General features: G+C 47.0%; 3 protein-coding genes across 18 annotated transcripts; all 3 read right to left on the reverse strand.

The window, feature by feature from the left end:
• Positions 1–331: 331 nt before the first annotated feature.
• On the reverse strand, positions 332–27236 carry LOC109749280 (uncharacterized). 16 transcript variants are annotated; one of them, XM_073497050.1, is made up of 17 exons: positions 26806–27236; positions 24445–24562; positions 24144–24326; positions 23984–24055; positions 16362–16544; positions 16101–16181; positions 15831–15917; positions 14207–14341; positions 13700–13907; positions 13471–13542; positions 13254–13314; positions 12581–12719; positions 1491–1601; positions 1230–1396; positions 1075–1121; positions 930–980; positions 332–640 (listed from the first exon to the last, which is right to left on the reverse strand). In XM_073497050.1, exons 4-9 carry the CDS (start codon positions 24002–24004, stop codon positions 13752–13754), a joined length of 663 nt encoding a protein of 220 aa, XP_073353151.1. In that variant the 5' UTR covers positions 24005–24055; positions 24144–24326; positions 24445–24562; positions 26806–27236; the 3' UTR covers positions 332–640; positions 930–980; positions 1075–1121; positions 1230–1396; positions 1491–1601; positions 12581–12719; positions 13254–13314; positions 13471–13542; positions 13700–13751. The 16 variants fall into 16 exon arrangements, 12 of the variants coding, with proteins under 12 accessions (XP_073353151.1, XP_073353158.1, XP_073353153.1 ...); XR_012182546.1 differs by lacking the exon at positions 16101–16181 and having other exon boundaries at positions 13731–13907; positions 16362–16594; positions 26806–27107; XR_012182543.1 differs by lacking the exon at positions 16101–16181 and having other exon boundaries at positions 16362–16594; positions 26806–27107.
• Positions 4564–5489, reverse strand: LOC141021382 (uncharacterized). Its single transcript, XM_073497062.1, has one exon. It carries the CDS (start codon positions 5338–5340, stop codon positions 4645–4647), a length of 696 nt encoding a protein of 231 aa, XP_073353163.1. The 5' UTR covers positions 5341–5489; the 3' UTR covers positions 4564–4644.
• Positions 10190–11818, reverse strand: LOC141021381 (uncharacterized). Its single transcript, XM_073497049.1, has 2 exons — positions 10564–11818; positions 10190–10285 (listed from the first exon to the last, which is right to left on the reverse strand). Exons 1-2 carry the CDS (start codon positions 11729–11731, stop codon positions 10239–10241), a joined length of 1215 nt encoding a protein of 404 aa, XP_073353150.1. The 5' UTR covers positions 11732–11818; the 3' UTR covers positions 10190–10238.
• Positions 27237–27599: the final 363 nt, after the last annotated feature.

Consider the following 27599-nt stretch of genomic DNA (forward strand, 5'->3'; position numbering starts at 1 on the left):
TAAAAGTTTGGGGATGCGATGCTTATGTCAAGAAACTTCAACCTGAAAAGCTCGAACCCAAGTCGGAAAAATGCGTCTTCATAGGATACCCTAAGGAAACTATTGGATATACCTTCTACCTCAGATCCAAAGGCAAGATCTTTGTTGCCAAGAATGGGTCCTTTCTGGAGAAGGAGTTTCTCTCGAAAGAATTGAGTGGGAGGAAAGTGGAACTTGATGAGGTGATAGTCACCCCTCCCGAACCAGAAAGTAGCGCAGCGCGGGAAAATGTTCCTGTGGTGCCTACACCGACTGGGGAGAATGTGTATCAATGATTTCCTTAGACAAAATGTAGGGAATAGTTACGTTAGTAGAAATGCCATGATCACCTTCAGTGAGAATCTTTATTAGTCCTTCTCATGAAGTCACTTGTGAAACAGTCACATATAGTTGTCATCAAATCGGAGCAAATCTTTCAGTGGAAAAGACCAATCAGGAAATTTAGGTAACGAAACTTTCCCAACGTAACAACCATTGTAAACTGGCAAGTTAAACCTTCCATCATGAGCACCCTTAGAACGTTCCTGAAACCAATATAAAACCTGGCAGGTACCGCATATATACTCAGGACCTCCATAGTACAAACGTCCACGAACAGTTGCTGCCATCCAAAGAGAAACAATTTAAAATTTAACAACTATAATAAATAAGACAGTAGTTTTGCAACAATGTTGGACCCCGACTACAGGAAAAATTTGAGTTGATTATTTGAAAACTCGTCAAAATTTGACTGTGATATCCGTTGTAAGAAAGCATGTTTTTTTTGGCTTTTTTTGTCTCTAAAAAGAAATGAGTACGAAGCGATACAATTCCTGTTTAAATCTACAATGTTAATACAGAAAACTGAGAACTGAACATCAGTCCCTGAAAAAAAGGCTAGAAGCAACTACCTTTCAACAGATCAATGTGATTTTTGGAAAATGGAGACGCAAGTTTTTTAACTGAAAACACAACCGTAGCCACCAATCAAATAAGCAAAGAGAAGAAAGTATGAAAACAATAAAATGGTCAATATGCTAATAAGAAAATACGTACTTTTAATTTTGCCTGATCGATGCCTCCAAAGAAACTTTCTCTTCCTCCTATTCAAACGCACAGGATCAACGTACGGCAGGGGAAATACTGAAGAAGAAGCAGATATCTAAGCATATATGAGTAAATCATGAGAGACAAAAAGAGACGGAAAATACCTAAAGGAGTCGGCTGGGCGCACATGATAGATCAAAAACCAGAGATGAACGATGGTCCAGAGGTCGAAAAAGAATCCATGGGTTGTGGCAACTGGCAAGGAAATAGTTGGATGAAAACAATGGTGTAGAGCAGTCGCCTTGGAGAACGACAGAACAAGACGCCAACTCTGCCGAAAGTATAAAAGAACAGAGAAGGATTAGCATGAGCCAGTAATGCAAAATTTAGATATTGCAAAAAAACAAAGAGAATGAGAGGCCCACCTGAAGAAGCCGAGGGAGTACTTTTGTTACGTGGGTTCTCTTGAATAGGACGCTTTCCCTGACGAATATCCTGATGACGGCGCCGCGCTTCAGCAGGATCAACAGCCCCATCTGCAAAAAACAAAATCATAAACATACAGAAGAGATAACTAAAATAGATATAGTAGATGAAATCAAAGAAGCAAACAACTGCAGCAGCAGCTATACCAACAGAGGGAGCATCCACGACACGCACATGGTGTTATGGCGCTGCTAGAAGGAGGGCGCGAGAGGGCCGGCCGGGGGCCTTTTTGCCCACGGCCGGGCAAGAGGGAAGGGATTTCCTTCTTAATTCTTGCTTGATTAGATTGATACATCTCCTCTCTTTATATAAAGAGGTTTACTTGACTCCCAAGCAAGGCTTTACTTGACCCCTAAGCAAGCGACCCTTATCTCTAATTAACCCTAAGACTAACGGGCTATACTGCCAGACCAGGCCCATTACGTACTCTAACACTACACCCCACCTGGACATGCAACTTGTCCTCGAGCTGCAGCCTAACCAACCTATAACCATGACTCGACGCAACACAAACCTAACACCTAAAAACAAGCCTTTTACATCTCGGCTTGTGTTATTACTCTCAACCTGAAATGGAATGGGACGCTTTATTTTGGACCTCTTTACAAAAAGTGGACACCATCCGCACGTCGGACGTGCACGTGTACAGCCACCTGGATCCCATGGACACCACCTGGAGAAAAGGAGTGCATGTGTATGGCTGTTGGTCTGCACCGCACAGGGAAGAGTTGGAGGGCTTGCGATGGAGAATGATGAGGAGGGGTGCACCCCCCCAACCGCCGATGTCGCAAACTTTGAGGTCGCTGCCCGCGGAGAAAACAGCATGCCCACCGCCCGTGGGGGAAACCGCATGCCCAAGATCCCCGACGCAGCGGACGAGATCGAGGTCCTTTGCGCAGCGAATGGCAATTTTGAGGAGCGGCAGCTGCAGACCACGCATCTCCCGCACACGCCGACGCACTAGGAGGCCGCGCGCAGCAGCCTGCAGCCTCACCGTCGCCGACACGTGGCGGGTAGTGATCCAAGACGGAAGCGGTGACGGCGAGGGCGGGAACCGGACCTGGTGGATCGGGACTCCCGCCGGCGCGGGCGATGCGGGGCCGGAGCTGACCGGCGGTGGCTGCTGCAGCTGCAGCGGCTGCTGCGGTGTCGCGCCAGGTGTGGCGGAGGCTGCCATGAGCGGCGGCTGCCACGGCAGCCAGGGCGGGGCGGTGGTGGCGGTGGATGGCAGCTGCAGCGGCTGCTACAGCGGCCCGCAAGCGCGGTGGAGGCCGCCTGGTACGGCGGCTGCCACGGCGGCGCGGCGGAGGCCGCCTGGTGCGGCGGCTGCCACGGCGGCGCGACGAAGGACGCCTGGTGCGATGGCAGCCACGGCGGCATGGTGGAGGCCGCCAGGAGCGGCGGCTGCCACGGCGGCGCGGCGGAGGCCGCCTGGTGCGGCGGCTGCCACGGCGGCGCGACGAAGGTCGCCTGGTGCGGTGGCAGCCACGGCGGCATGGTGAAGGCCGCCAGGAGCGGCGGCTGCCACTGCAGCCAGGGTGGGGCGGTGGTGGCGGTGGATGGCAGGTGCAGCGGCTGCTGCAGCAGCCTGGCGAGCGCGGCGGAGGCCGCCTGGTGCGGCGGCTGCCACAGCGGCGCGGTGGTGGCAATGGATGGCGCAGCCGGGTGCGGCTCGTAGGACCCGGCCAAGAACAGGCGGATCTCCTGGACCGCCTGGGTTAGGTCCCGCACGCCCCGGACACCTCCTCCGGGGTGAGGACGGCGGGGGCGGGTGTGACGAATGACAGCAGGAGAGACGGGTTGGGCGGCGGTGAAGACATGATCGAACCGAAGCTAGCTGATACCAAATTGTTATGGCGCTGCTAGAAGGAGAGCGCGAGAGGGCCGACCGGGGGCCTTTTCGCCCACGGCCGGGCAAGAGGGAAGGGATTTCCTTCTTAATTCTTGCTTGATTAGATTGATACATCTCCTCTCTTTATATAAAGAGGTTTACTTGACTCCCAAGCAAGGCTTTACTTGACCCCTAAGCAAGCGACCCTTATCTCTAATTAACCCTAAGACTAACGGGCTATACCGCCAGACCAGGCCCATTAGGCCCATTACGTACTCTAACACATGGAGACCAGACGATGAAGAATGGGACGCAGAGAAAGAATTGCCGACCACACCCACAGTGTCCCCGAAGAAAGCAGAGAAATGGTCTTCTACAACCAGGACCGCCAGATGGATCGGGGGGCAGCGGAACACGGCGGACGCCTCGTACACCGCCTCGATCAACATGAGAAGGCGCAGCGGACGACGGGTCAGGCGAAGAACATAAAGAAATCCCGCCCCGAGAATATCAATCGGGGGATCCAACCAGAGAAAAAGGGAGTCGGACGAAGCATGAATCAAGGGAACAGACCCGTCGGCCCTACCAGGTGCGCCGCCCCGCGGCAAAAGAGCAGCCAACCACCCACGGCCGCCTCGACCAGATCGGTCAAATCCAATCAAGATTCAAGGTGTAGAAAGTAAACCTGAATGAGATGTGCCAATAGGCAACAAACTCTTCAATGCTGGATTTTTAACATCAACATTCAAATGCATCGCTTAAGTCCAAATAACGGGCATGCTTGACATCCCAAACATTGCAAACACAAGGATCATTGGTAGGAGCTAGGGCCCTACCGGATCTAGGGCGTAGGTTGTAGGGGAAGGAGGGGGAAGGAGGGGGAAGGACGAGGGCTGGTGCGCGGCGGCCGACGGCGTGGCACCGTCCTTGCGACGGGAGCAGCGGCGGCGAAGGCAGGAGGCGGCTAGGGTTTAGGTCTCCCGGCTCCCTAAGGGAAGCCGAGCAAATATTGATTGCTTCTTGCTTCCTTAGATTGATACATCTCCTCTCCTTATATAGAGAGGTTTACTTGACTCCTAAGCAAACGATCCTAATACGATAAGATAATTGGGCTAAGCCCCTAATAATGATTAAGATACTTGGGCCATAACCCACTGGGCTAAGCCCCTAATATGCTGGTCATAACACTTCTCCCCGCCTGCACAAACAGCTCGTCCTCGAGCTGTAAGGTGGGGAAGCGCTTGCTGAACTCCTCGAGGTGATCAACCTGCGTCAAACACCTTCGCGACAGCTGGGGCGGCAAGGTCGGCGGCGACGGCGTCCTCCGGAATGTAGTCTGCAACCTCCAGGCAGAAGAGTCGCGGGCAGGCGTGGCTGGGCGTGTAGGGCTCGTCGCAGTTGAAGCATAACCCTTGGCGGCGACGCTCGAGTAGCTCAGCCGAGGTGAGCCGGCGGAACGGGCGCGCCGCGGTCGCGGCGAGAGGTGTCGCGGAAGCCTGAGCAGGCTGACCCTGCGCGAGATCTGGCCAGGGTATCGACCCAGCGGCCCGGGACGGTGATTCCTGCTGGACGGCCACCGCGCGGCGCTCGAACGCGCAGGCGTAGTACATGACCGTCTGGAGATCCTGGGGTCCCCGGAGCTCCACGTCCACGCGGATGTGATCCGGAAGTCCACCAACAAAGAGGTCGGCCTGCTGTTGCGCCGTCACGCCCGACGCGTGGCATGCCAGGGCCTGGAAACGGTCGGCGAAGTCTTGAACCGTGGAGGTGAAGGGAAGGCGGCCTAGCTCTACCAGGCGGCTCCCGCGGATCGGGGGCCCAAAACGAAGGAGGCAGAGCTCGCGGAAGCGCTCCCAAGGGGGCATGCTGCCCTCGTCCTGATCGAGGGCGTAGTACCAGGTCTGGGCTGCACCGCGGAGGTGGTAGGATGCCAGCCAAGTGCGCTCCGACGCGAGCATGCGCTGGCCACGAAAAAACTGCTCACACTGGTTGAGCCAGTTAAGCGGGTCCTCCGTGCCGTCATAAGTGGCGAAGTCGATCCTGGCGAACCGTGGTGGCGTCTGGGTCGGCGCGCCATGGCCGACCGGCTCGGCGGTGCGGAGCAGTGATGATTACGGCGCCCGGTCAACGGTGGGGAGGCCATCGTAGGCCCCCGCGGAGCCGGACAAGGCCCCAGACTGCAGCGTGGGTACCGGTGGGTCCGGGGACGGTGACGACGGAAACCGGACCTGCTGGATCGGGAGGCCTCCCGGTGTGGACTGGCCCAGTCCGGAGCTGGGCGGCGCCGGTGGGAGCTGGACCGGCGCGGTTGGCGCGGCTGGGGGCGGCGCGGGCCAGTGCGGCCACTGCATCGCTGGGGCGGGCGCGGGAGGCGCGGGTAGCGCCGCGAGAACCGGCGCGGGCCACTGCGGCCAGGACGGTGCTGGGGCGGGCGGAGGCTGGAGCGACGGATGGGCCCCGACGATCGCCGCGGGTACCGAGTACCAGGGCAGGTGCAGCAGCGGTAGAGGCGGCCCGCTGGGGTGCCCCGTCTAGAACGGCAGCAGCGGTGGCCTGCCAATTGCAGGCGCACCCTGGGACGGCCTCGGCAGCGCGGGGTGGCCGTAGGCGGCGGTAGTCGCAGCCGGCGGAGGTGCGTGCGGTCCGGCCAGGTACAGATGGATGCCCTGGACGGCCGTCACGAGATCCCGCAAGATGCTGGTGACTTCTTCCGGCGTGAAAACGGCGGTTGTCGGCGCAGCGGAGGTGACCGGGGCCGGCGGCGTGAGAGAACCAGCGGAGGTGACGGTGACCGGGGCCGGCGGCGTTGGGGAACCGGCGGTGGTCATCGGTGCGGTGGTGATGATTGGCAGCGGCGGCGTTGGCGTTGACGAAGACATGATCGAGCCCGAGTCTCTGGATAACAAATTGGTAGGAGCTAGGGCCCTACCGGATCTAGGGCGTAGGTTGTAGGGGAAGGAGGGGGAAGGACGAGGGCTGGTGTGCGGCGGCCGGCGGCATGGCGCCGTCCTTGCAACGGGAGCAGCGGCGGCGAAGGCAGGAGGCGGCTAGGGTTTAGGTCTCCCAGCTCCCTAAGGGAAGCCAAGCAAATATTGATTGCTTCTTGCTTCCTTAGATTGATACATCTCCTCTCCTTATATAGAGGTTTACTTGACTCCTAAGCAAACGATCCTAATACGATAAGATAATTGGGCTAAGCCCCTAATAATGATTAAGATACTTGGGCCATAACCCACTGGGCTAAGCCCCTAATATGCTGGTCATAACAATCATTGTATAGGCATGTGCTTCTCTATTTGATCATCTCCTCATGCAGTTAAGGATCTCTTCTGCAACCCATGTATCTGCAATAGGAAAAGAACATGGCACATTATCATTGAGAAGACATCATATTGCATTCACATCACATGATGAGCTTCGCAAACCATTCAACAACTTTCCCGAAATCCTACCATTGATAAAAAAATCAATGAACTCGCTGAAGACAATAATTATCAACCTCACAACCAGCAAGAAAACAGTGCAATAACTAAAGAACAACACATCATGTACAATAAAAAATCACAAATAAGCATTAGGGGGTTAGAAACAGCAATAAAGCGCTAAAAAGGATAGCCAAGTTGGTAATTAAAATGATTCAATACCACTGCCATATTGCTACCTAGGCATTGCAATTTCCCACTGGCACCTATAATGGTAACAGTGCCCATTTTCTTGAATGGTTCAACTACAGAGGTTTTCATTTGCTGAAATTCAAGCACGGTCACCATAAAGAAAGTTCGATAAATAAGATTCAGTTGTTAGTGTTAGGAATAAGCAACTTGTATTCCCATGAGGCCATAGGCCGATATATATACATGTACAGGTGTGGAACATATGCAGAAAACCCCTTATACAACAGGATAAATACAAAGGGGTACATGACCTATATTATAACTCTAACACCCCCCCTCAAACTCATGGTGGAGGAACAACACTGAGTTTGAAGAGATAAAAGCCATGTTGTGCTCTAGTCTGGGCCTTCGTCAGGAAATCCGCCAACTGTAACTCGGAAGGCACATACTGAAGAGCAATAACCTGATCCTGCACAGCAGCGCGCACATAGAAAGCATCAACACCAATATGCTTGGTGAGCTCATGCTTCACAGGATCGCGCGCAATGCTAATAGCACCTGTACTGTCAGATAAGAGCAGAGTCGGTGTAGTGACAGAAACACCAAAATCCTGAAGTAACCACCGTAACCAAGTCACCTCTGCCGTCAAAAGAGCCATGGCTCGCAACTCAGCCTCAGCACTCGAACGGGAAACTGCAATCTGTTTCTTCGTCTTCCAGGCAATGAGAGAACCGCCAAGAAAAACACAGTAAGCAGAAAGTGAACGGCGATCAGAAGGATCACTAGCCCACGTAGCATCCGCATAGGCCTGAAGCTGTAAAGAACTGGAGCTAGGGAAGAATAGACGGTGAGAGATCGTGCCCCGAAGATATCGGAGAACACGAAGGAGATGACTATAGTGAACCAATGTGGGAGCAGAGACAAACTGACTCAGAATATGAACCGGATAAGAGATGTCCGGACGAGTGACAGCGAGATAAACAAGACTGCCAACAAGATGACGATAACGCGTCGGGTCAGGGAGAGGATCACCATCAGTAGCACGGAGGTGAACATTGAGCTCCATAGGAGTCTCAACAATGCGCTCGTCAGTAAGAGCAGCACGAGCAAGAAGATCCTGGATATACTTTTCCTGGGATATAAAAAAGCCATCAGAGGTAGAAGAGACTTCAATCCCAAGAAAGTAGCGAAGAGGTCCAAGATCAGACATAAGAAACTGCTCACTAAGACGGGCCTTTACAAAGGCAATATATTCAGGGTCATCCCCAGTGATGACCATATCATCAACATAGAGAAGAAGAAGAGTCCGGCCACGAGAAGAAAGGTGAATAAACAATGCTGGATCATGAGCACTTGCTGAAAAACCAGCAGTAGTGACCACAGAGGCAAAACGCTCAAACCAGGCGCGAGGGGCTTTCTTAGGGCCATAGAGAGAGCGACGAAGACGACACACCATGCCATCAGGAACAGAATACCCAGGTGGTGGCTGCATGTACACCTCCTCACGCAGCTCACCATTAAGAAAGGCATTCTTAACATCAAGCTGAGATATAGACCAGTGGCGTGCAGAGGCAACGGCAAGAAGTGTATGAATAGTGGTCATATGGGCCACAGGAGCAAAAGTCTCGTCATAGTCACGACCATGCTCCTGCTGAAAACCACGAGCCACGAGACGAGCTTTGTGACGCTCAAGAGAACCATCGGAGCGAGTCTTAACCTTGTAGACCCACTTACAAGTGATGGGACGGACTCCGGGAGGAAGAGAAACAAGATCCCAGGTACCAGTGCGTTCAAGAGCAGCAATCTCCTCTGCCATCGCAAACTGCCATTCAGGATGAATAACAGCCTGACGGTAAGAAGTCGGCTCAAGAACAGCAGCACCTGCGGTGGGAAATCCAAAGCGATCAATAGGCGGACGAGGACGAGAACGCAAGCCATAAGTAGGCTGAGAGGAAGAGGACGACTCATCCAAGGAAGCATCCACAGGTCGTGAACGACGAGTGTAATGCTGAGGCAAAGATGGAATAAGAGAAGGAGGAATCGCCAAGGTAGAATCGGGGGGTGGCGACGAAGAAGTCACCGGAGATGAAGGTGTAGAATCCAGTGACATGCTAGGTGAGGAGACCGGGGAAGACGGTGGCGGCGAATCGACGAGGGGTGGAGAAGCAGAGGGAGTGGAACGAATAGGCACAGGCGCGACGGGGGTGATAGGTGAGTCAGGAAAAGTGAGGAAAGAGATATCCTCCACTGAAAAAGACGAGGAAGATGGGCGTGGGTAGAAAGGACGAGACTCATCAAAAGTCACGTCTCGAGAGATACGCATCCGACGACCGATAGGATCCCAAAAACGATAGCCCTTATGCTCATCACTGTAGCCTAAGAAGACACACTCAACAGACTGAGCGGTCAGTTTGGTGCGTTCGCGAGGGGCAAGAAGAACATAGCAAACACAACCAAACAAGCGAAGCATCGAATAATCGGGAGAACGATCAAAAAGACGCTCAAAAGGAACACCACCCTGCAAAGCAGCGGACGGCTGAAGGTTGATGAGATAGGCGGAAGTGGAGATAGCCTCGGCCCAAAAATGAGGCGGAAGAGAGGCGGCGATCATCATAGCACGAGCCGTCTCAAGAAGGTGACGATGCTTGCGCTCAGACACGCCATTCTAAGCATGAGCACCAGGACAAAAGAACTGGGCAAGAGTACCCTGCTCAGCAAGAACACCACGCAACATCTTAGAGATATACTCGCCAGCGGAGTCAGCACGAAAAACACGAATGGGTGAAGAGAACTGAGTATGAACCATGGCAGCAAAACGCTTATAAATAGACAACACCTCACTACGTGAAGTCATGAAATAAAGCCATGTGTAACGAGAAAAATCATCGATGAAAATAATATAGTATTTATGACCACCTTTCGAAGCGAAAGGAGCCGGACCCCATACATTAGAATGGACTAAATCGAAAGGACGCTTAGACACTGACTCACTATGTGAATATGGTAACTGAATCTGCTTGCCAAGACGACAACCCTGACACTCTAAAAAGACATCTCCTGAGACAGACCCCAGAAGACCTCGACGAACTAAAGACGATAATCGAGAACCACACAGATGACCAAGTCGATGATGCCACTGCTTGAAGGAACCAGTAACAGAGGCGACAGCAGCGGAGGGACTGGCGATGGTGGTGGCAGCGGAAGGAACATGAAGCCAGTCCAACTCCCAAAGACCCTGAGAATCACGGCGGCGAGGGCCAGCCCCAACCAGAGTGTGCGTGCGACGATCCTGGACAGAACAAGAGTCAACATCAAGGATGACACGACAACCAGAATCAGTAAGTTGACCAGCAGAAAACAGATTCATGGTAAGTCGAGGAACATGAGCAACATCAGGAACAGAATAAGAAGGAGTGGAAAGATGGCCTCTACTAGCAACAGAAAGTGGAGTACCATCAGCAGTGAAGACATGAACAGGAGAATCCAGCGATCGAAGAGAAGACAAAGCGGAAGAATGAGAAGACATATGAAAAGAAGCTCCAGAGTCCAGAACCCATGGGGATGTACCTGACTGTGTAGAGGGCGGGTGCTCAGTGCGGGAAGCATCAATCACAGAACCAGCAATACCCGTCGAGGAAGAACCTGAAGCCGCGAGCAGACGCTTAAGTCTCAGAATATCCTGCTCAGTCAAAGCAATGGCTGAAGCTGGCGAGGGAGATGACGAAGTCCCTGAGGAGGATGATCGCGCCTTGCGCAGGTGTTTCCGCTTTGTGTAGCACTGGGACTCAATATGACCATCATTGTTGCAGTAGTCACAATGTGGACGGGGGCGACCTGAGCCGCCAGAAGGAGTGGGTAAGAGCGGCGGAGCACTGGAGCGAGAATGAGTCGGTGCAGTAGGTGGAGTGGAAGAAGCCCGAGTAGCGAGCACAGAGGGAGCCTCCAGCAAACCAGCACCACGTAAGCGAGTCTCCTCAGCACGAATCTCCGAAAGCGCCTCCATGAGAGAAATACGGCCACGAGCAAACAACTGAGCACGCCGGGGCTCAAACTCCTTACGGAGCCGAGACAGGAACTCGTAGACGCGATGAAACTCCAAATTGGCCTGGACAGCCTGGCAGCAGGGGCAAGTACGACAACCAGCACTGCGGAGAGAATCAAGCTGGCGCCAGATAGCAGAAGTCTGTGCATAAAAGTCATCAACAGTAGAGTCACCCTGCTGAAGAGCATGCTCCTGACGAACCACAGAAAGGTATAAGGCATCACCAGAGGGCTCATAGCGCTGACGAAGACAGGTCCACATCTGAAAGACAGTAGGAAGGCCCAGAAACTCAGAAGCAAACTGAGGCAGAACACTAGCAGTGAGAACAGCTGCAGCACGAGCATCATCATCAAGCCACTGGGTGTAAACAGACAAAGCACCATGATACGTCTGAAGAGCCTCCTCATAGGCCAAAACCCTCTCATCATAGGCACGATCAGCAGCCTCATCAGCAAGCTTAGCCGCATCCTTGGCGGCCTGATTAGCGTCCGTAGGAAGAACCAGTGGAGTCGGCGGAGTAGGGGCCACTGGAGGAACCGGACGCGGCGGACAGCAGACCTCGCCAGAAAGAACACCCCAGAGACGAATGCCACGCATGTGAATGCGCATGAAGCCAGCGAACTCGGTGTAGTTAGTACCATCGAAGATCACCGGACAGCGAGGGACAACTACATAGCCCAATGCAGCAGACATTTTTTTTAGCAGAGATCAGACCTTCCAATCGGGAACGGGATGCTCGATCTGGGCAGAGAAATCGATCGAGGCAGTCAGGCCGAGCAATCAAGGGCAACGGCGGGAGGCGTCAATCAGCAGGGAACGAGGCCGGTTGGGGAGCGGAAGGTGGATCGCGCCCAACCGCAGCACAGAGCGAGCGGAACCTTGGATTCGATCAGATGCAGAACAGCGCCAAGGGGAGGGAGGTCGTCGAGCGGATCTGCCGCTACCTCGAGGCCGAGGCCGTGCTGCAGGAACCTCTCGGCACAGCGGGTCTGGCGAGCGGGCGGCACCGGATCGTGGTCTCCTGCCTGAACTGCGTCCAGTCGTCGGGGCGGTCCGGAAGCAGTTGCAGCGACGGCGGCTTCGAGCGGGAGGGAGCGAGGAGCGGCTTCGAGCGGGGGGAGCCTTCGAGCGGGAGAGAAGACGAGCCGGACTTGATCGAGACGGATCAATAGCACGAGTTGCAGCGTGGAAAAAATTGACCTAGCTCTAATACCATGTTAGGAATAAGCAACTTGTATTCCCATGAGGCCATAGGCCGATATATATACATGTACAGGTGTGGAACATATGCAGAAAACCCCTTATACAACAGGATAAATACAAAGGGGTACATGACCTATATTATAACTCTAACAGTTAGAACTATCCTTGACTATGTAGTCGTCCTACATTGAAGCGAGTATTGGACACGAGAGATTTAATTATATTGTTCAGTTTTTATCAACCCAGGAAGAAAATATGAGGGGAAATTCATACATAGAAAGTTTAGTAAACCCACACCGGAAAGAAAAACAGCAAACAATGTTCACTTACACTACTCACCAGTTAGTCTTCATATTTGTCCTAGCAGCTTGGCCAACCTATTTTCTTTGTTGTCGTCGTCGGCAAGCTGGCAGGATGACATCCTCATCCCAGACAGCTCTGGTTCTTCTACAGCAGATAGTTGACAGTGAAGCATAATCTAGAAGGGGGAAATTAAGGAAAGAGCAGGGAATTAGTGAACTGAACATCGAAAGCGAGTAGGGGTAAGACTTATAACTCAAACAACAATTCTTTCGCCCCTATAAATTAAAAGAATTTTCTGTTTGACAGCATATATCCAAAGGAACAAACATGTTGTCTGTTTTATTTCCTTGACACACATCTACCCAGCGATCAAATGGTTCACACCTTTTTTTCTTCTTTTGACACATATCTCCTGAATAATCAAATGGTCGAATTCAAAGTACAGCAGTCATATTAGTGTGCCCGTTGTATCAGTTTTATGATTGGAATACGGTTTTCCCTGCATAAAAACAGATCCAAACAGCCAAGCCAACCGTCCAAAAGGTCTATGTATGTAACTAAATCAATAATCTAAAATCAGCAAGCAACATGCTTGCTGGGGAACACATGCTACTCTCCCAAGCACGATCTAGTTCACAAGAATTAGATACAAATGATTTAAATAAACAAATGGGAAACACATGATACTCTCCCAAGCAAAACCAGAAACCTGACTAAAATGACCGGAGGCCAAGTTCACATATGCTCTAGCCATGATTTCCCCCAATTTTCTGCAACCAAAATGAAAGTGCATGATTAATTTAGCAGCAGGTACAAGCACACACTTAACAAGGGACAATCCTCACTTGGGTATCAGAGGCGAACATGTGTGCATGACTAATTTAGAAGCAGGTAAAACAACACACTTAACAGGGGACAATCCTAACCTAGGTTTCAGAGGGGCATGGTTGAAGAACAAACACGTCGTCCTACCTCCTTGTTCAATTCATCCCTTCCCACTTCAAAAAAGAAACAGATTGACACAGTTCAGTAACAATAATAGTAGCACATTGTTTCATAAGATTTTATATGACAGAAATTTAGACGGGTTTAAACTAAAAAAAAGATAGAGCTGTCTAGGCATGGAAGAAAAAACCGAGTGGAGTAGGATATCACCAGGAGCCTAGGCCTGTCATTCTGGCCTTACCGACGCCAAACTGAAAGAGGGTCATTGCCTGCTCTCCTTATCGAAGCCAAATTTGAAGAGGGTCATTGCCTGCTCTCCTTTTTGCTCCCACCCAATTATCACCTGGTTGTAAGGGAGAGGCGGTGATGGCTTGGATCCACCCTGATCTTTTGCCCTGGTGGCCGGATTCGTCCCTCTCTGTTCACCAGCAGGGGAGTGCATGAGAGAGAATAAGAGAGATCTGGAAAAAGGGATTGACAAGTGGTGATGGGAGGAGGACGGGGAGAAGGAGAGAGAAGAAGGTAGGGCAGAAATTAAAACGAGATTCAGTAAGCTGCTTCAGAAATAAGAACAAAGTACACTGCTTTAGGATACTTTATATGAGTGAATCAGGCCCAGATATATCTTCCAAAAAGAATTCATGTGTACAACAACGATAGCCCTAGGGAGTGAAGAAATGGCATTATAATACCACGAGGGCAATGGATCCAACTCACCTTCATGTAGTCAGCAACATGACCTTCATAGATGTATTTGCGGTGAATCTCAGCGCCCAGCTGCTTCTTATCCTTCTTGAAGCCAGCAAGTCTCTTGTCACTGTGCGGAATATCAAGACCACCATCCAAAGCTCCCTGAAGTAGCCAACAGAGTGAAGCGGGTCTCAAACGGATAAATTGTATGCTCCCTAATTCAATAGCTTAGAACCCCCTAAATATAGAATAAAAGAAACACACCGACAACAGGCAATAAATTCAGTCCAAGATTAGGCATCCGGACCGCCCATGGAGCCACCTTCCGCTCCCGCGTGAGGAGGAAACAAGCCACTTCTTTCGCGCGTCCACCACCTGGACCATCGGGGATGGACGGACCTGCCGCTTCTGGATCGACCACTGGATCAATGGGTCTTCGGCCGCCGAGATTGCCCCCGCTCTCGTAGCACTCGTGCCGCGCCGGCGGCGGCGCCAACGCCTCGTCTCTGAGGCCCTTCAAAACTCGCTCTGGATTGGGGACATCCATGGTGCCATGGGCGCTGCTGCTGCGATCGAGTACGTCGATTTGTGGCGACGGATCCAAAGCATTCAACCTTCGGCCGAACCGGACAGAATCTCTTGGAAATGGACCGACAATGGGATCTACACGGCAAGCTCTGCGTACAAAGCCTTGTTCCATGGATCGACCGCCAGCCCATTCTGGCGTCTCATCTGGCGATCGTGGGCGCCTGACAGCGCCAAGTTCTTTCTCTGGCTCGCCTCGATGGATCGCTGCTGGACGGCTGAGCGCCGCGCTCGCCATGGATTGCCTCAAGATCCCCTCTACAAGCTCTGCGGCCAAGAGCTCGAGTCCCTGGACCACCTACTTGCCCGGTGTGTCTTCTCCCGGATTACTTGGCACGAAATCCTCTCATGGTGCCGCCTACCAATCCCTACGCCGTGCTCCACCGACGCCTTCTTCGACTGGTGGTGCAAGACCAACAACACTGCCCCAGCTTCATCTCGCAAAGGGATCAACTCGCTCGTCGCGCTCACTGCCTGGTCCATTTGGAAGCACCGAAACGCCGCTGTCTTCGATAATGCCTGGCCCTCAAATGATGATCTTGCTCGCACAATCAAAGACGAGGCCCGCCTGTGGGCACGTGCTGGAGCAACTAAGTTAGCATCCATCATTCCTGTAACCTAAGATCTATTGTAGCGAGGCTGAGCACCCTCCCCTCTGCTCATGTTGCACTCTCCGGGTCGCCTTCGGCGCATGATCCCTAGAGTTGCACCCTGTACTACCCCCCTATCAATGAAATGATACGCAACAATGCGTATTCACCAAAAAAAAGTCCATCAATGAGCCTGCCGCAGAGCGATGGATCAAACAACACTGTAAGTAAGCTATATATTTTTCTTGGCTTTTCATGTTTAACAACTACATCCTTTAAAATGTCTATTATTTAGATTTCTAACCTATCCAGCAAAATTATCAATCGCGTATTCAAGATCTGTAGGTAAACAAAATAAAAGAGACTTTTCACCACGAAACTCATCTAGTCATCACAAATCATAGCATCAGAATAAGAGAACAAAGTTTAACAGTGACAAAACAAAAGGAAATCAAAGCATTACAGCAGCAGCTCACCATGGCAATCCTGGAAAGCGAAGACTTGTCAGTGTAGAAGAGGTATGTGAAACCCTCTCTGCCTGATCTTCCTACTCTTCCTCGCGACTGCAGATAAAAAGAAAAGCTGTGAACTTGAGATCCATATCTCAGATTCATATACATCCAATTTTTTTGGCAAAAAAGGCAAAGTAAAAATCTGAGAACCAAAACCAACTGATAGAGCTGCGAGAGCCCAAATAGTTCTGCAAAGAAGAATCATTATTTCCCCATAAGAAAACTTCTCCATACCAAGTTGTATATTCTTTGACACATCCAGTGGGAAAAATATTTAGCAATAAAATTGGTCATTGAAGCTAAAGCACTATTCACCTATGCAACAAGAACATAAATTAGTATCAGAGTTCTAACATCAAATGTAGGTCTAGTCCATAATAAGCTAACTACCTGGAATACCTAGCAACTTAAAATATATGCTTGAATGAAGCTGCAGAATGAAACAAAAAAGGGAGACGAGTGAGAGCAGAGGGGAGAGAGGAGGTGGAGGCAAACCTGAACCGCCTCGGCATCCTTGCTCCTGCTCCTACTGTGCCGGGAAGGAGAAGGTTGCGGGGCGCAGGAGATGCGTGGACTCGCCACTGTGCACAAGCTGCAGGTGTCGGCGCCCCACCTTCTGAGGCCACCGCACCACCGCACTGCGCATGCTCCTCGACGAAGAGTCAGAGCGCAGCCGAACTAAATCTCACAATCCACCATAAAGTTTGGTTCAAGATCACGGCGCCTAACTAAATCCAAATTGTTCCAAATTTATTAAAGATTCATTTATCCACCAACATAATAATCACCATGCTCATCTATTAGACCTAAAATCTCATAATCCACCAAACATCTTTGACTATCTTCTCAAGACACAACCACCTAACTAAATCCAACTAAAATCTCATAAATCACAGAGAAGTTTGGTTCAATATCACAATCACCTAACTAAATCCAAAACTTTCAAGATTAATTAATACACCGAACATCTTTGACTATATCCTCAAGATCACAATCAACTAACTAATCCATAAAAAATCTCATAATCCATCATAAAATTTGGTTGAAGATCACAATCACCTAACTAAATTCAAACTTTTTCAAGTTTATTAAAAGTTTATTTATCCATCAATAAAACAACCAACGTGCTCACCTACTAGTAGACCTAAATTCACATAATCTACTGAACATCTTTTACTAGCTTGTCAAGATCCCAATCACCTAACTATATCCAACCAAAACCTCATAATGCCCCGTAAAAATTGCTCAAAAGATCACAATCATCTAACTAAATCCAAATTGTTCCAAACTAAATTAAATATCTGTTTATTCGCCAATATAGTAATCACCATGCTCATCTACTAGACCTAAAATCTCATAATCCACCAAACATCTTTGATTATCATCTCAAGACACAATCACCTAACTAAATCCAACTAAAATCTCATAATCCAGCGTGAAATTTGGTTCAGTATCACAACCACCTAACTAAATCCAAATTGTTCAAGATTAATTAATCCACCAAACATCTTTGACTATCTCAAGATCACAATCAACTAACTAGTCCATCAAAAATCTCCTAATCCACCATAAAATTTGGTTCAAGATCACAATCGCCTAAGTAAATCCAAATTATTCCAAATTTATTAAAGATAAATTTACCCACCAATATAATAATTGACATGCTCACCTAGTAGACCTAAATTCATATAATCCACCGAACATCTTTTACTAGCTCGTTAAAATCACAATAAACTAACTAAATCCAACCAAAACCTTATAATCCACCATAAATTAGGTTAAAAGATCACAATCACCTAACTAAATCCAAATTGTTCCAAACTAAATTAAATATCTGTTTATCCACCAATATAATAATCACCATGCTCGTCTACTAGACCTCTCATAGTCCACGAAACATCTTTGATTATCATCTCAAGACACAATCACCTAACTAAATCCAACTAAAATCTCATTAATCACAAAGTTCAAGATTAATTAATCCACCAAACATCTTTGACTATTGTTAAGAAAAAGTATCTCCTCGAGATCACAATCAACTAAATCCATTGAAAAATCTCGTAATCCATCATGAAATTTGTTCAATATCACAATCGCCTAACTAATTCCAAATTGCTCCATGTTTACTAAAGAAGTCGCTTCTTCCTTGAGATTGAGGTTTCTTTTACCTCTAATGGCTTCTTTATTTCCTAAGAGAAGTATATTCAGGATCTTCTTGCTTATGCTGCTCTTATTGATTAGCACACTATTGAGACTGCTATGGAGCTCAACATCTACCTTTGTGTCCACCTCCGCTCCCTGGAAAGTCCGGATGGGCATCCGTTGCCTGGTGGCGGGTTGCTATGTGTGCTGTCTTGATCCCACATCCCGGGTTCCCTTGCTGGATGCCACCATAACCGCACGCTCAAGCACCAACAATGGCGAGCAAGAGCTCGGACAATCGGCGCATACCTGAATTTTACCCACGAGACGCGCCCGAGAACACGGCGCTACCTATCGTCAAGGTCAAGGGCGCACAGTAGAACGTGGGATGCTTAATCAAGTGCGTGACACAAAATCCACAAACAGGACAAGGACACCAAGCCAGATCAGCGAGGAACGGAAAGTGCTCAGGCACGTAAGATGCCGGGTCAAGTCCATCTACTGCCACTACCCCCAGTCTCTCCACCTCTATCGCCTTGTTTACTAGTTATTTTCAGTAGTGGCATCATCGCCTTAAGTCACTTGTGTGGCCCTCATCTCTATCCACCAATATAATAAGCAAAATGCTCACCTACTAGATCTAAATTCACATAATCCATCAAACATCTTTTACTAGCTTGTCAAAATTACAATCTCCTAACTAAACCTTATAATCCATCGTAAAATTAGGCTGAAAGATCACAATCACCGAACTAAATCCAAATTGTTCCAAACTAAATTAAACATCTGTTTATCCACCAATATAATAATCACTATGCTCATCTATTACACCTAAAATCTCATAATCCACCAAAAAAAATTGATTATATTCTCAAGACACAATCACCTAACTAAATCCAACTAAAATCTCATAAATCACAAAGAAATTTGATTCAATATCACAATCACCTAACTAAATCCAAATTGTTCAAGATTAAATAATCCATCGAGCATCTTTGACTATCTCCTCAAGATCACAATCAACGAAATCTCGAAATCATAATCCATCATGAAATTTGTTCAAGATCACAATTGCCTAACTAATTCCAAATTGCTCCATGTTTACTAAAGAAGTCGCTACTTCCTTGAGATTGAGGTTTCTTTTACCTCTAATGGCTTTTTTATTTCCTAAGAGAAGTATATTCAGGATCTTCTTGCTTGTGCTGCTCTTATTGATTAACACACGATTGAGACTGCTATGGAGCTCAACATCCACCTTTGTGTCCACCTTCGCTCCCTGGAAGTCCGGATGGGCATCTGTTGCCTGGTGGCGGGTTGCTATGTGTGCTGTCTTGATCCCACATCACGTGTTCCCTTGCTGGATGCCACCATAACCGCACGCTCAAGCACCACCAATGGAGAGCAAGAGCTCAGACAATCGGCGCATACCTGGATTTTACCCACGAGACGTGCCCAAGAACACGGCGCTACCTATCGTCAAGGTCAAGGGCGCACAGTAGGAGAACGTGGGATGCTTAATCAAGTGCGTGACACAAAACCCGCAAACAGAACAAGGACACCAAGCCAGATCAGCGAGGAAAGAAGAGTGCACAGGCACGTAAGATGTCAAGTCCATCTAATGCCACTACCCCTAGTCTCTCCACCTTTATTACCTTGTTTGCTAGTTATTTTCAGTAGTGGCATCACCGCCTTAAGTCACTTTGCGTGGCCCTCATGTCTATCCACCAATATAATAATCAAAATGCTCACCCACTAAATCTAAATTCACATAATCCATCGAACATCTTTTACCAGTTTGTCAAAATTACAATCACCTAACTAAATCCAGCCAAAACCTTATAATCCATCGTAAAATCGGGTTAAAAAGATCACAATCACCGAACTAAATCCAAATTGTTCCAACTATATTAAATATCTATTTATCCACCAATATAATAATCACCATGCTCATCTATTACACCTAAAATCTCATAATCCACCAAAAATCTTTGATTATATTCTCAAGACACAATCACCTAACTAAATCCAACTTAAATCTCATAAATCACAAAGAAATTTGGTTCAATATCACAATCACCTAACCAAATCCAAATTGTTCAAGATTAATTAATCCACCGAACATCTTTGACTATCTCCTCAAGATCACAATCAACGAAATCTGTTGAAAGTCTCATAATCCACCATGAAATTTGTTCAAGATCACAATCGCCTAACTCATCCAAATTTCTCCATGTTTACTGAAGATCCATTTATCCACCAATGTAATGATCAACATGCTCACCTACTAGAACCAAAATTCACATAAGCCACCGAACATCTTTTACTAGCTCGCTAAAATCATAATCACCTAACTAAATCCAACCAAAACCTTATAATCCACAGTAAAATTAGGTGAAAATCACAATCACCTAAATAAATCCAAATTAAACTACATATATGTTTATCCACCAATATAATAATCACCATGCTCATCTTTTAGACCTAAAATCTCATAATCCACCAAACATTTTTTACTATCTTCTCAAGACACAATCACCTAACTAAATCCAACTAAAATCTCATAAATCACGGAGAAATTTGGTTCAATATCACAATCACCTAACTAAATCCAAATTGTTGAAGATTAAATAATACACCAGACATCTTTGACTAGCACGCACGCCTATCTTCTCTTCTCGAGAGGATGAAATCAATCTGGCTAGAGTGTTGACCACTACTAAAAGCAACTAGAAGTGATTCTCTCTTTTTAAAGAGGGTGTTAGCTACGATCATGTCGTAGGCTAGAGCAAAGCTTAAGACATCTTCTCCTTCTTGATTCCTGATGCCATAGCCAAAGCCCTCATGCACCCCTTCAAAACCTATGTTAGATGTACCCACGTGGCCATTGAGGGTCTCCTCCTATGAAGAGCTTCTCGCCAATCCGTACACTCCTGACCATGTCCTCCAGGCCTTCCCAGAACTTCCTCTTGGTGTTCTCATTGTGGCCTACTTGCGAGGCATATGCGCTGATAACATTGAGAACTAAGTCCCCAACTAACAGCTTGACCAGGATAATCATGCCCCCACATCTCTTGACGTCTACCACTCCATACTTGAGAATCTTGTTGATCAAGATGCCTACGCCATTTCTGTTTGTAACTGTCCCCGTGTACCACAACTTGAAGCCGGTATCCTCCACCTCCTTCACCTTCTGTCCTCTCCATTTGGTTTCTTGGACGCAAAAGATATCAACACTTCTCCTCACCGCTGCATCAACTAGCTCTCGAAGCTTCCCTGTCAGAGACCCTATGTTCCAGGTACCTAAGCAGATCCTCCTAGGCTCGGCTAGCTTCCTTACCCTTCGCACTCGTCGAGTCAAATGCGAAGACCCTTGCTCATTTTCCACTACATCAGGGTGCCGATGTAGCGCGCCACTAAGGATGCGACGACCCGATCCTCGCTCACTTGCCACCATATCCAGATCAAGATACGGCGTGCCATCGGAGGGGTGACAACCTGGCCCTTGCCCATTTGACACCACCCCAGGTTCCGATGTGGCACGCCGCTGAGAGGGTTACGTCCCAACAAAAATCTTTTGGGTTTCATCTCCATAAGAGTGGCTGAGTTTTTATGTTGGCTCGCCAGCCTATCACAACCCTCCTCCTTTACCAGGGCTTGGACCGGCTATGTTGAGACACCATAGGCGGAGTTAGTTCAATATCACAATCACCTAACTAAATCCAAATTGTTCAAGATTAATTAATCCACTGAACATCTTTGACATCTCCCTAAGATCACAATCTACTAACTAAATCCATTGAAAATCTCGTAATCCACCGTGAATTTTTTTTCAAGATCACAATCGCCTAACTAAATCCAAATTGCTCCATGTTTACTAAAGATCCATTTATCCACCAATATAATAACCACCATGCTCACTTACTAGAACAAAATTAACATAATTCACCAAACATCTTTGACTTTCTCGTCAAGATCACTGTCACCTAACTAAATCCAACAAACCGCAAAACACCATGAATTTGGTTGAAAGATCACAATCACCTAACTAAATCCAAATTGTTCCAAACTAAATTAAAGATTTGTTTATGCACCAATATAATAAGGGGGCTGCTACACGTTAGCCGGTGGATATTTTTAACAACAGATGTCTTGTTGCGGAGACATTTGCAACAGAGGTTATGTTGCTTTTTTTTGGGCAAACTAGGTTGTGTTTGTGGTATTTGTTTTGCAACATGGGTTGTGTTGCAGATTTTTTTTGCAGAATGCGTCGTGTTGTGGGATTTGTTTTGCAACATAAGTCATGTTGCGGGATCTAGCCCCTGGAGATTTAGCTCTTCGTCGATTTGCAAAAAGGGGCTAGTTGCAGAATCTCTTTCTAAAACAATGGACCAGTTGCTCCAGACTGTCTAATGAAGCCCATCTAACAGACATGGAGGTGGTGGACGCTCGCATAAGATATGTCGGTTGAAGGGAATCATTTCCCATAAGATATGCTCATTTAACATACCTAAATTCTCATAATCCACCACACATTTTAACTATCTTCTTAAGACACAATCACCTAACTAAATCCACCCACAATCAAATAAATCACCGACAAATTTGGTTCAATGTCACAATCACCGAACTAAGTCCAAATTGTTCACGATTAATTAATCCAACGAACATCTTTGACTATCTCCTCAAGATCTCAATTAACTAATTAAATCCATTTAAAAATTTCGTAATTACCATGAAATTTGGTTCAAGATCACACCCGCCTAACTAAATCCAAATTACTCCAAGTTTACTAAATATCCATTTATCCACCAATATAACAACCACCATGCTCACTACTAGACATAAATTCTTACATAATCCATCAAACATCTTTGACTACCTCATCAAGATCACAATCACCTAACTAAATCCAACCCAAACATCAAAATCCACCGCGAATTTGGTTAAAAGATCAAAATCACCAAACTAAATTCAAATTGTTTCAAACTAAATTAAAGGTTTGTTTATCCACCAATATAATAGTCATCATGCTCACATACTAGACATAAAATCTTAAAATCCACCCAACATCTTTGACCATCTTCCCAAGATCATAATAACTTAACTAAATCCACCTAAAATCACATAAATCATTGTGAAATTCGGTTCAATATCACAATAGCCTAATAAATCCAAATTGTTCAAGATTAATCAATCCATCGAATATCTTTGAGTATTTCCTCAAGATCACAATCAACCGACTAAATCTTTCTAAAATCTCGTAATCCACCATGAAATTTGGTTCGAGATCACAATCGCCTAACTAAATCCAAAATTTCTCAAGTTTATTAAAAATTTATTATTCACCAATAAAATAACCACCATGCTCACCTACTAGACCTAAATTCACATAACCCACCGAACATCTTTTACGAGCTCGTCAAGATCACAATCACCTAACTAAATCCAATCAAAACCTCATAATCCACCGTGAAATTTGGTTTAAGATCGCAATCACTTAACTAAATCAAAAATGTTCCAAACAAAATTAAAGATCTATTTATCCACCAATATAATAATCAACACGCTCATCTACCATACCTAAAATCTCATAATCCACAAAACATTTTTTACTATCTTCTCAAGATTAAATCACGTAACTAAATCCACCTAAAATCTCATAATTTATCATAAATATGGTTCAATATCACAATCACCTAACTAAATCCAAATTGTCCAAGATTAATTAATCCACCGAACATCTTTGACTATCTCCTCAAGATCACAATGAACTAAATAAATGCATCAAAATCTCATAATCCACCATGAAATTTGGTGCAAGATCATAATCACCTAACTAAATCCAAATTGCTTCAAGTTTATTAAAGATCCATTTATCCACCAATATAATAACCACCATGCTCATTTACTAGACATAAATTTTCATAATCTATCGAACATCTTTGACTATCTCGTCAAGAAAGCAGCCAGCTTACCTTGTTGTTAGCAATTTGCATCTAGAATTGCTCAACACAACTAGAGATAGTGCCAAATGAGCCAGCATCAGCCTGCAGAAGGTCACATGACAAGTATGGTTGAATAAATGGATGCACAACTAAATGTGAAGTCCTGACCATAAAAAAGATATCACAGTACCTCTGCAAAAACATCACTTATCAACTGCTCAGCTCTGCTTATCTGGTCAGGGTGCCCAAAAGATCAGCCAATCTTGTCCGTGATCCGGGTTGAACATCCATGTCCCTTGTTACTTATCTTTGCCCCTGACTAAAGTTGGATATGCTTTATAGTTTCTCCAGCATTTCCAATGATAACACCAACCTAAAAGAGGTTACAAACATTATCAGTTAGCAGAGCAAAAAAAAAACTGCACTTCATGCAACCTTGTATCAACTGCAAGAATGCAAAAACCAAACGAGTAAACTCCCAAGTAGCATACCTTCCATTTGGGATATCAATCCTTTTTGTTGTACTACCACTCTAGTATCCACCACCATATGAAGAATACTGATGTGTGTTTCCTTGAGAAGATAAGTGTGGGATGGAAGAACCATGGCCTGGAAACAAAACAACAACTCATTATATTATTGATAGATGCAGATCTGTTGAGTGAGAAGAACCTTCATGTGGACAACATAAAATGGGACAATAATGTCAGTACATAAGTAACAAATTAATAACGTTTAGAGCTGACTAAAAAGGCAAAAATATTACTGGAAATCGAGCTGACTAAAAATATTAGTGGAAATCACATCATCTATGTACTACAGGAGATAATAAAATGTTTGGCTCCATGCCGATAGACAATCATCAATTCAGTATGTTACTATTTTTTGCATGTTAAAAAGGAACCACAAAAACTATTGTCATTTGTTGCATCTAGCAGACAGGGCCAGTTCCACGAGACATTGAATAAAATATTACATGATATAGCAGAATCAAACTATGGATACATATTTTATTTGAGCTGGGCATAAAAGGATTGTTGTACATCAGTTCCAGCCTCTTATAGCTTCTGTTTGTCATCTAGATATTTAAGATATTTGGTCTGATGATCTCCCCTACATTTGCTTGTTTAAACAAACAGGAATTAAAGTTGATGGAATGCAAGAAAAAATAGTTTGTAATTAGATCTGTGATTCTGTGAATGCGAAGGTGCATTCTTACAAATTGTCCGCGCATGTTAGTTTCCCTGGCTGCATTATACAGACAACCCTGGTGGTGGTCGTCTGAGCATGCAAATAACAGGGAGCGAGCTGGAGACAAGATTACCAAGGGCGGTGGCCGTCTACGCAAGAACAGCTTTGACAAGTGCATCATACATTGGTGAGCACTGAGTACCAACTAACAAAATCCCCTATGTGCTAATAATGTCCGCTAATGATGTAATTGCATAAGCTTTTGTATGATGGTTCTCAGTACTAGGTTTGGAACTGGTTTTATTTATATGTAACTACATCTCTATGTGAAATTGGGATTGCTGAATTTGTCGGGTTCAACTACTAGTTCGAGCTGCCCGGTCTTCTCCTGCTGCCTTATCTGCCCTCCTCTTCAACCTAGAGTGTCCTGAAGCCTCAAGTATTAATGCTACCAATGGCAAAGATACAACAATTACCTTGTGTTTTCTACAGAAGTTTTAAATTGTTTTCATGCTCATAATTGTGTCGATGGTTGAACTGATTCAGAGGGGGGGAGGGGGGGGGTTGATTAGATCATTGCAAAAGAGAGGGAGGGAGAGAGAAGTTTACCATGACACAACAAAAACTGTGGGCCCACCTTACTAACACATGCATGATGTGAAATATAACACAACTGCACCATTACGTGTTTGAAATTCAAAGTGTGTGAGTGGATGGTGGTGGTGGTGGTGGAAAGAGCTATTGCGAGCTTGGACCGAGGAGGTACATAGATGAAGATATTGCGGGCTTTAACGAGTAACCACGACTAGCTGATTCACAAGATGATCTTTAAGAAAAATTGGTAGTAATAGCTAAAACCTGTTTAGAAGCACAACTACAGTATGTGCACTTAATAAAATACAAGTCAGTTTTGCTTGTGCTTTGCTTTCTGTTTACGTTTTCCAGAAATTTACAAGGAATGGCATGTGTCGTCTATAACATGTCCCTTTTGTGTGAATGTTCAACTAGGAGTAGTTTCATCTCGAGCACTGCAATAATACATGCTACTCTCAGCGACTACTAACATGAAGTTGCACTCAGACTCTCGCATGTATTTTGGTACTTTTGCAGAGTACCGATGGTGTCCTTTTTGTACATATGAAACCCTACAATATCTTTAGAGCATGGAGGAGTTCGTTTGTGCTGCCAACCCTCACCATATTCTGCAAATATCACCGACTTCACCATCCATGAGTGGCAAGTCATGTTTTCTATTTTGTGGTGTTATAAGTAAAAAAATGTTCATATTCGATGGATGAGACCGTACAATGTATTTAGAACATCTAATCCACACATGTCTATAACTTTGAGCCTTGGATGAATAATTGATGATTGAACTGGGAACATGGGTGGTACCATAATCATGAAAGGCGTCTCCACGAGTTGATGCTACACGATATGAAGCTACAAGGTGACTCTGATTGTCTTCAAATCAATGGACGAAAGGGAGTAAATAATAAACAGGGTCAATTTGAAAAAATATCAATCAAGATAATAACTTCTTTGTGAGACGGTTATTAAAATTGACCATCAATTTGTGTCTACTTGATCATATTATGAGCCTACGGGCACTCTACTAGTCTAGTTAGGATTTGGCTGGCAGGGAGGGGGGATGAGCTTACTTCGCGGCGTAGTGGAGCTGGTACAGGCTTGAGCATCGACGTTATCGCCGTCGAAGCAGGAGCCGAGGAGCGCCGGGATGGCGGCGGCGTCCAGGTCGTCGTAGAGATGCGCGTCCGCCCCACAACCCACGACGTTGCCGCGCCTCTGGGCCGCATCCCCGAAAATCCACGACCTACTCTCCCTATAGGCTATAGGCCGCCTTGCGTGCCCTGGCTCCCTCGTCGAACCCGGCGGCGGAAGGCTACACGGCGGCGATCTGGGAGCGTTCCCCGGCCGTGTCAGTCTCGTACGGGAGCGCGATGGGTACGCGGAGCGGGCCGCACTTGACGTGTAACCCTGTGTCGTCCGGGCGAGGGACTGGCCCGTACTTTGTGGGCCTGGTCCACATAGGGGAGACAGATGGGCTTGGAAGCGGGGACTCGGTGAGTACACTGCCGAGGTGAGGTGTGTGAAGCCCTAAAAAAAAGGTGAGGCGTGTGTGTTTTCTCAAAAAAAAAAGTGAGGTGTGTGTTACTCAAAAAAAAAGTGAGGTTCTATCTCAACTCCCGCGTCTCCTCCCCAAATCCCTCAACGGAGTGTGGCCTCTTCCACTGCATTCCTTCCTTTCTCCTGCCTTTCAGTCTCATTGCGCCACTCTGTGAGTGTAGAATCACTTCGAGTCCAAGTCGGTGAGCAGGGGACGAGGCGACTGTTGGCGGCCAGCATGGGAGGAGGAGGAGCATAGGGCTTGCATCGGCGCATCGCCGTCATCCCCACACTGGAGACAAGTGTTGGGACGACGGCCGGAAGCAGG

The sequence above is a fragment of the Aegilops tauschii genome, chromosome 4 (assembly GCF_002575655.3).
Source record: "Aegilops tauschii subsp. strangulata cultivar AL8/78 chromosome 4, Aet v6.0, whole genome shotgun sequence".
In the NCBI taxonomy this organism is placed as follows: Eukaryota; Viridiplantae; Streptophyta; class Magnoliopsida; order Poales; family Poaceae; genus Aegilops; species Aegilops tauschii.

Coding starts and splice junctions, on each gene's coding strand:
- LOC109749280 (XM_073497050.1), bottom strand. CDS start 24,004: ATGCAAATTGCTAACAACAAG. Junction 16,182..16,361: donor AGGATGCCGAGGCGGTTCAG/GTTTGCCTCCAC, acceptor CTTGTTGCATAG/GTGAATAGTGCTTTAGCTTC. Junction 14,342..15,830: donor CGCTTTCCAGGATTGCCATG/GTGAGCTGCTGC, acceptor TGGCTACTTCAG/GGAGCTTTGGATGGTGGTCT.
- LOC141021382 (XM_073497062.1), bottom strand. CDS start 5,340: ATGCTCGCGTCGGAGCGCACTTGGCTGGCATCCTACCACCTCCGCGGT.
- LOC141021381 (XM_073497049.1), bottom strand. CDS start 11,731: ATGTCTGCTGCATTGGGCTATGTAGTTGTCCCTCGCTGTCCGGTGATC. Junction 10,286..10,563: donor CCCGCCCTCTACACAGTCAG/GTACATCCCCAT, acceptor TGTTCTGTCCAG/GATCGTCGCACGCACACTCT.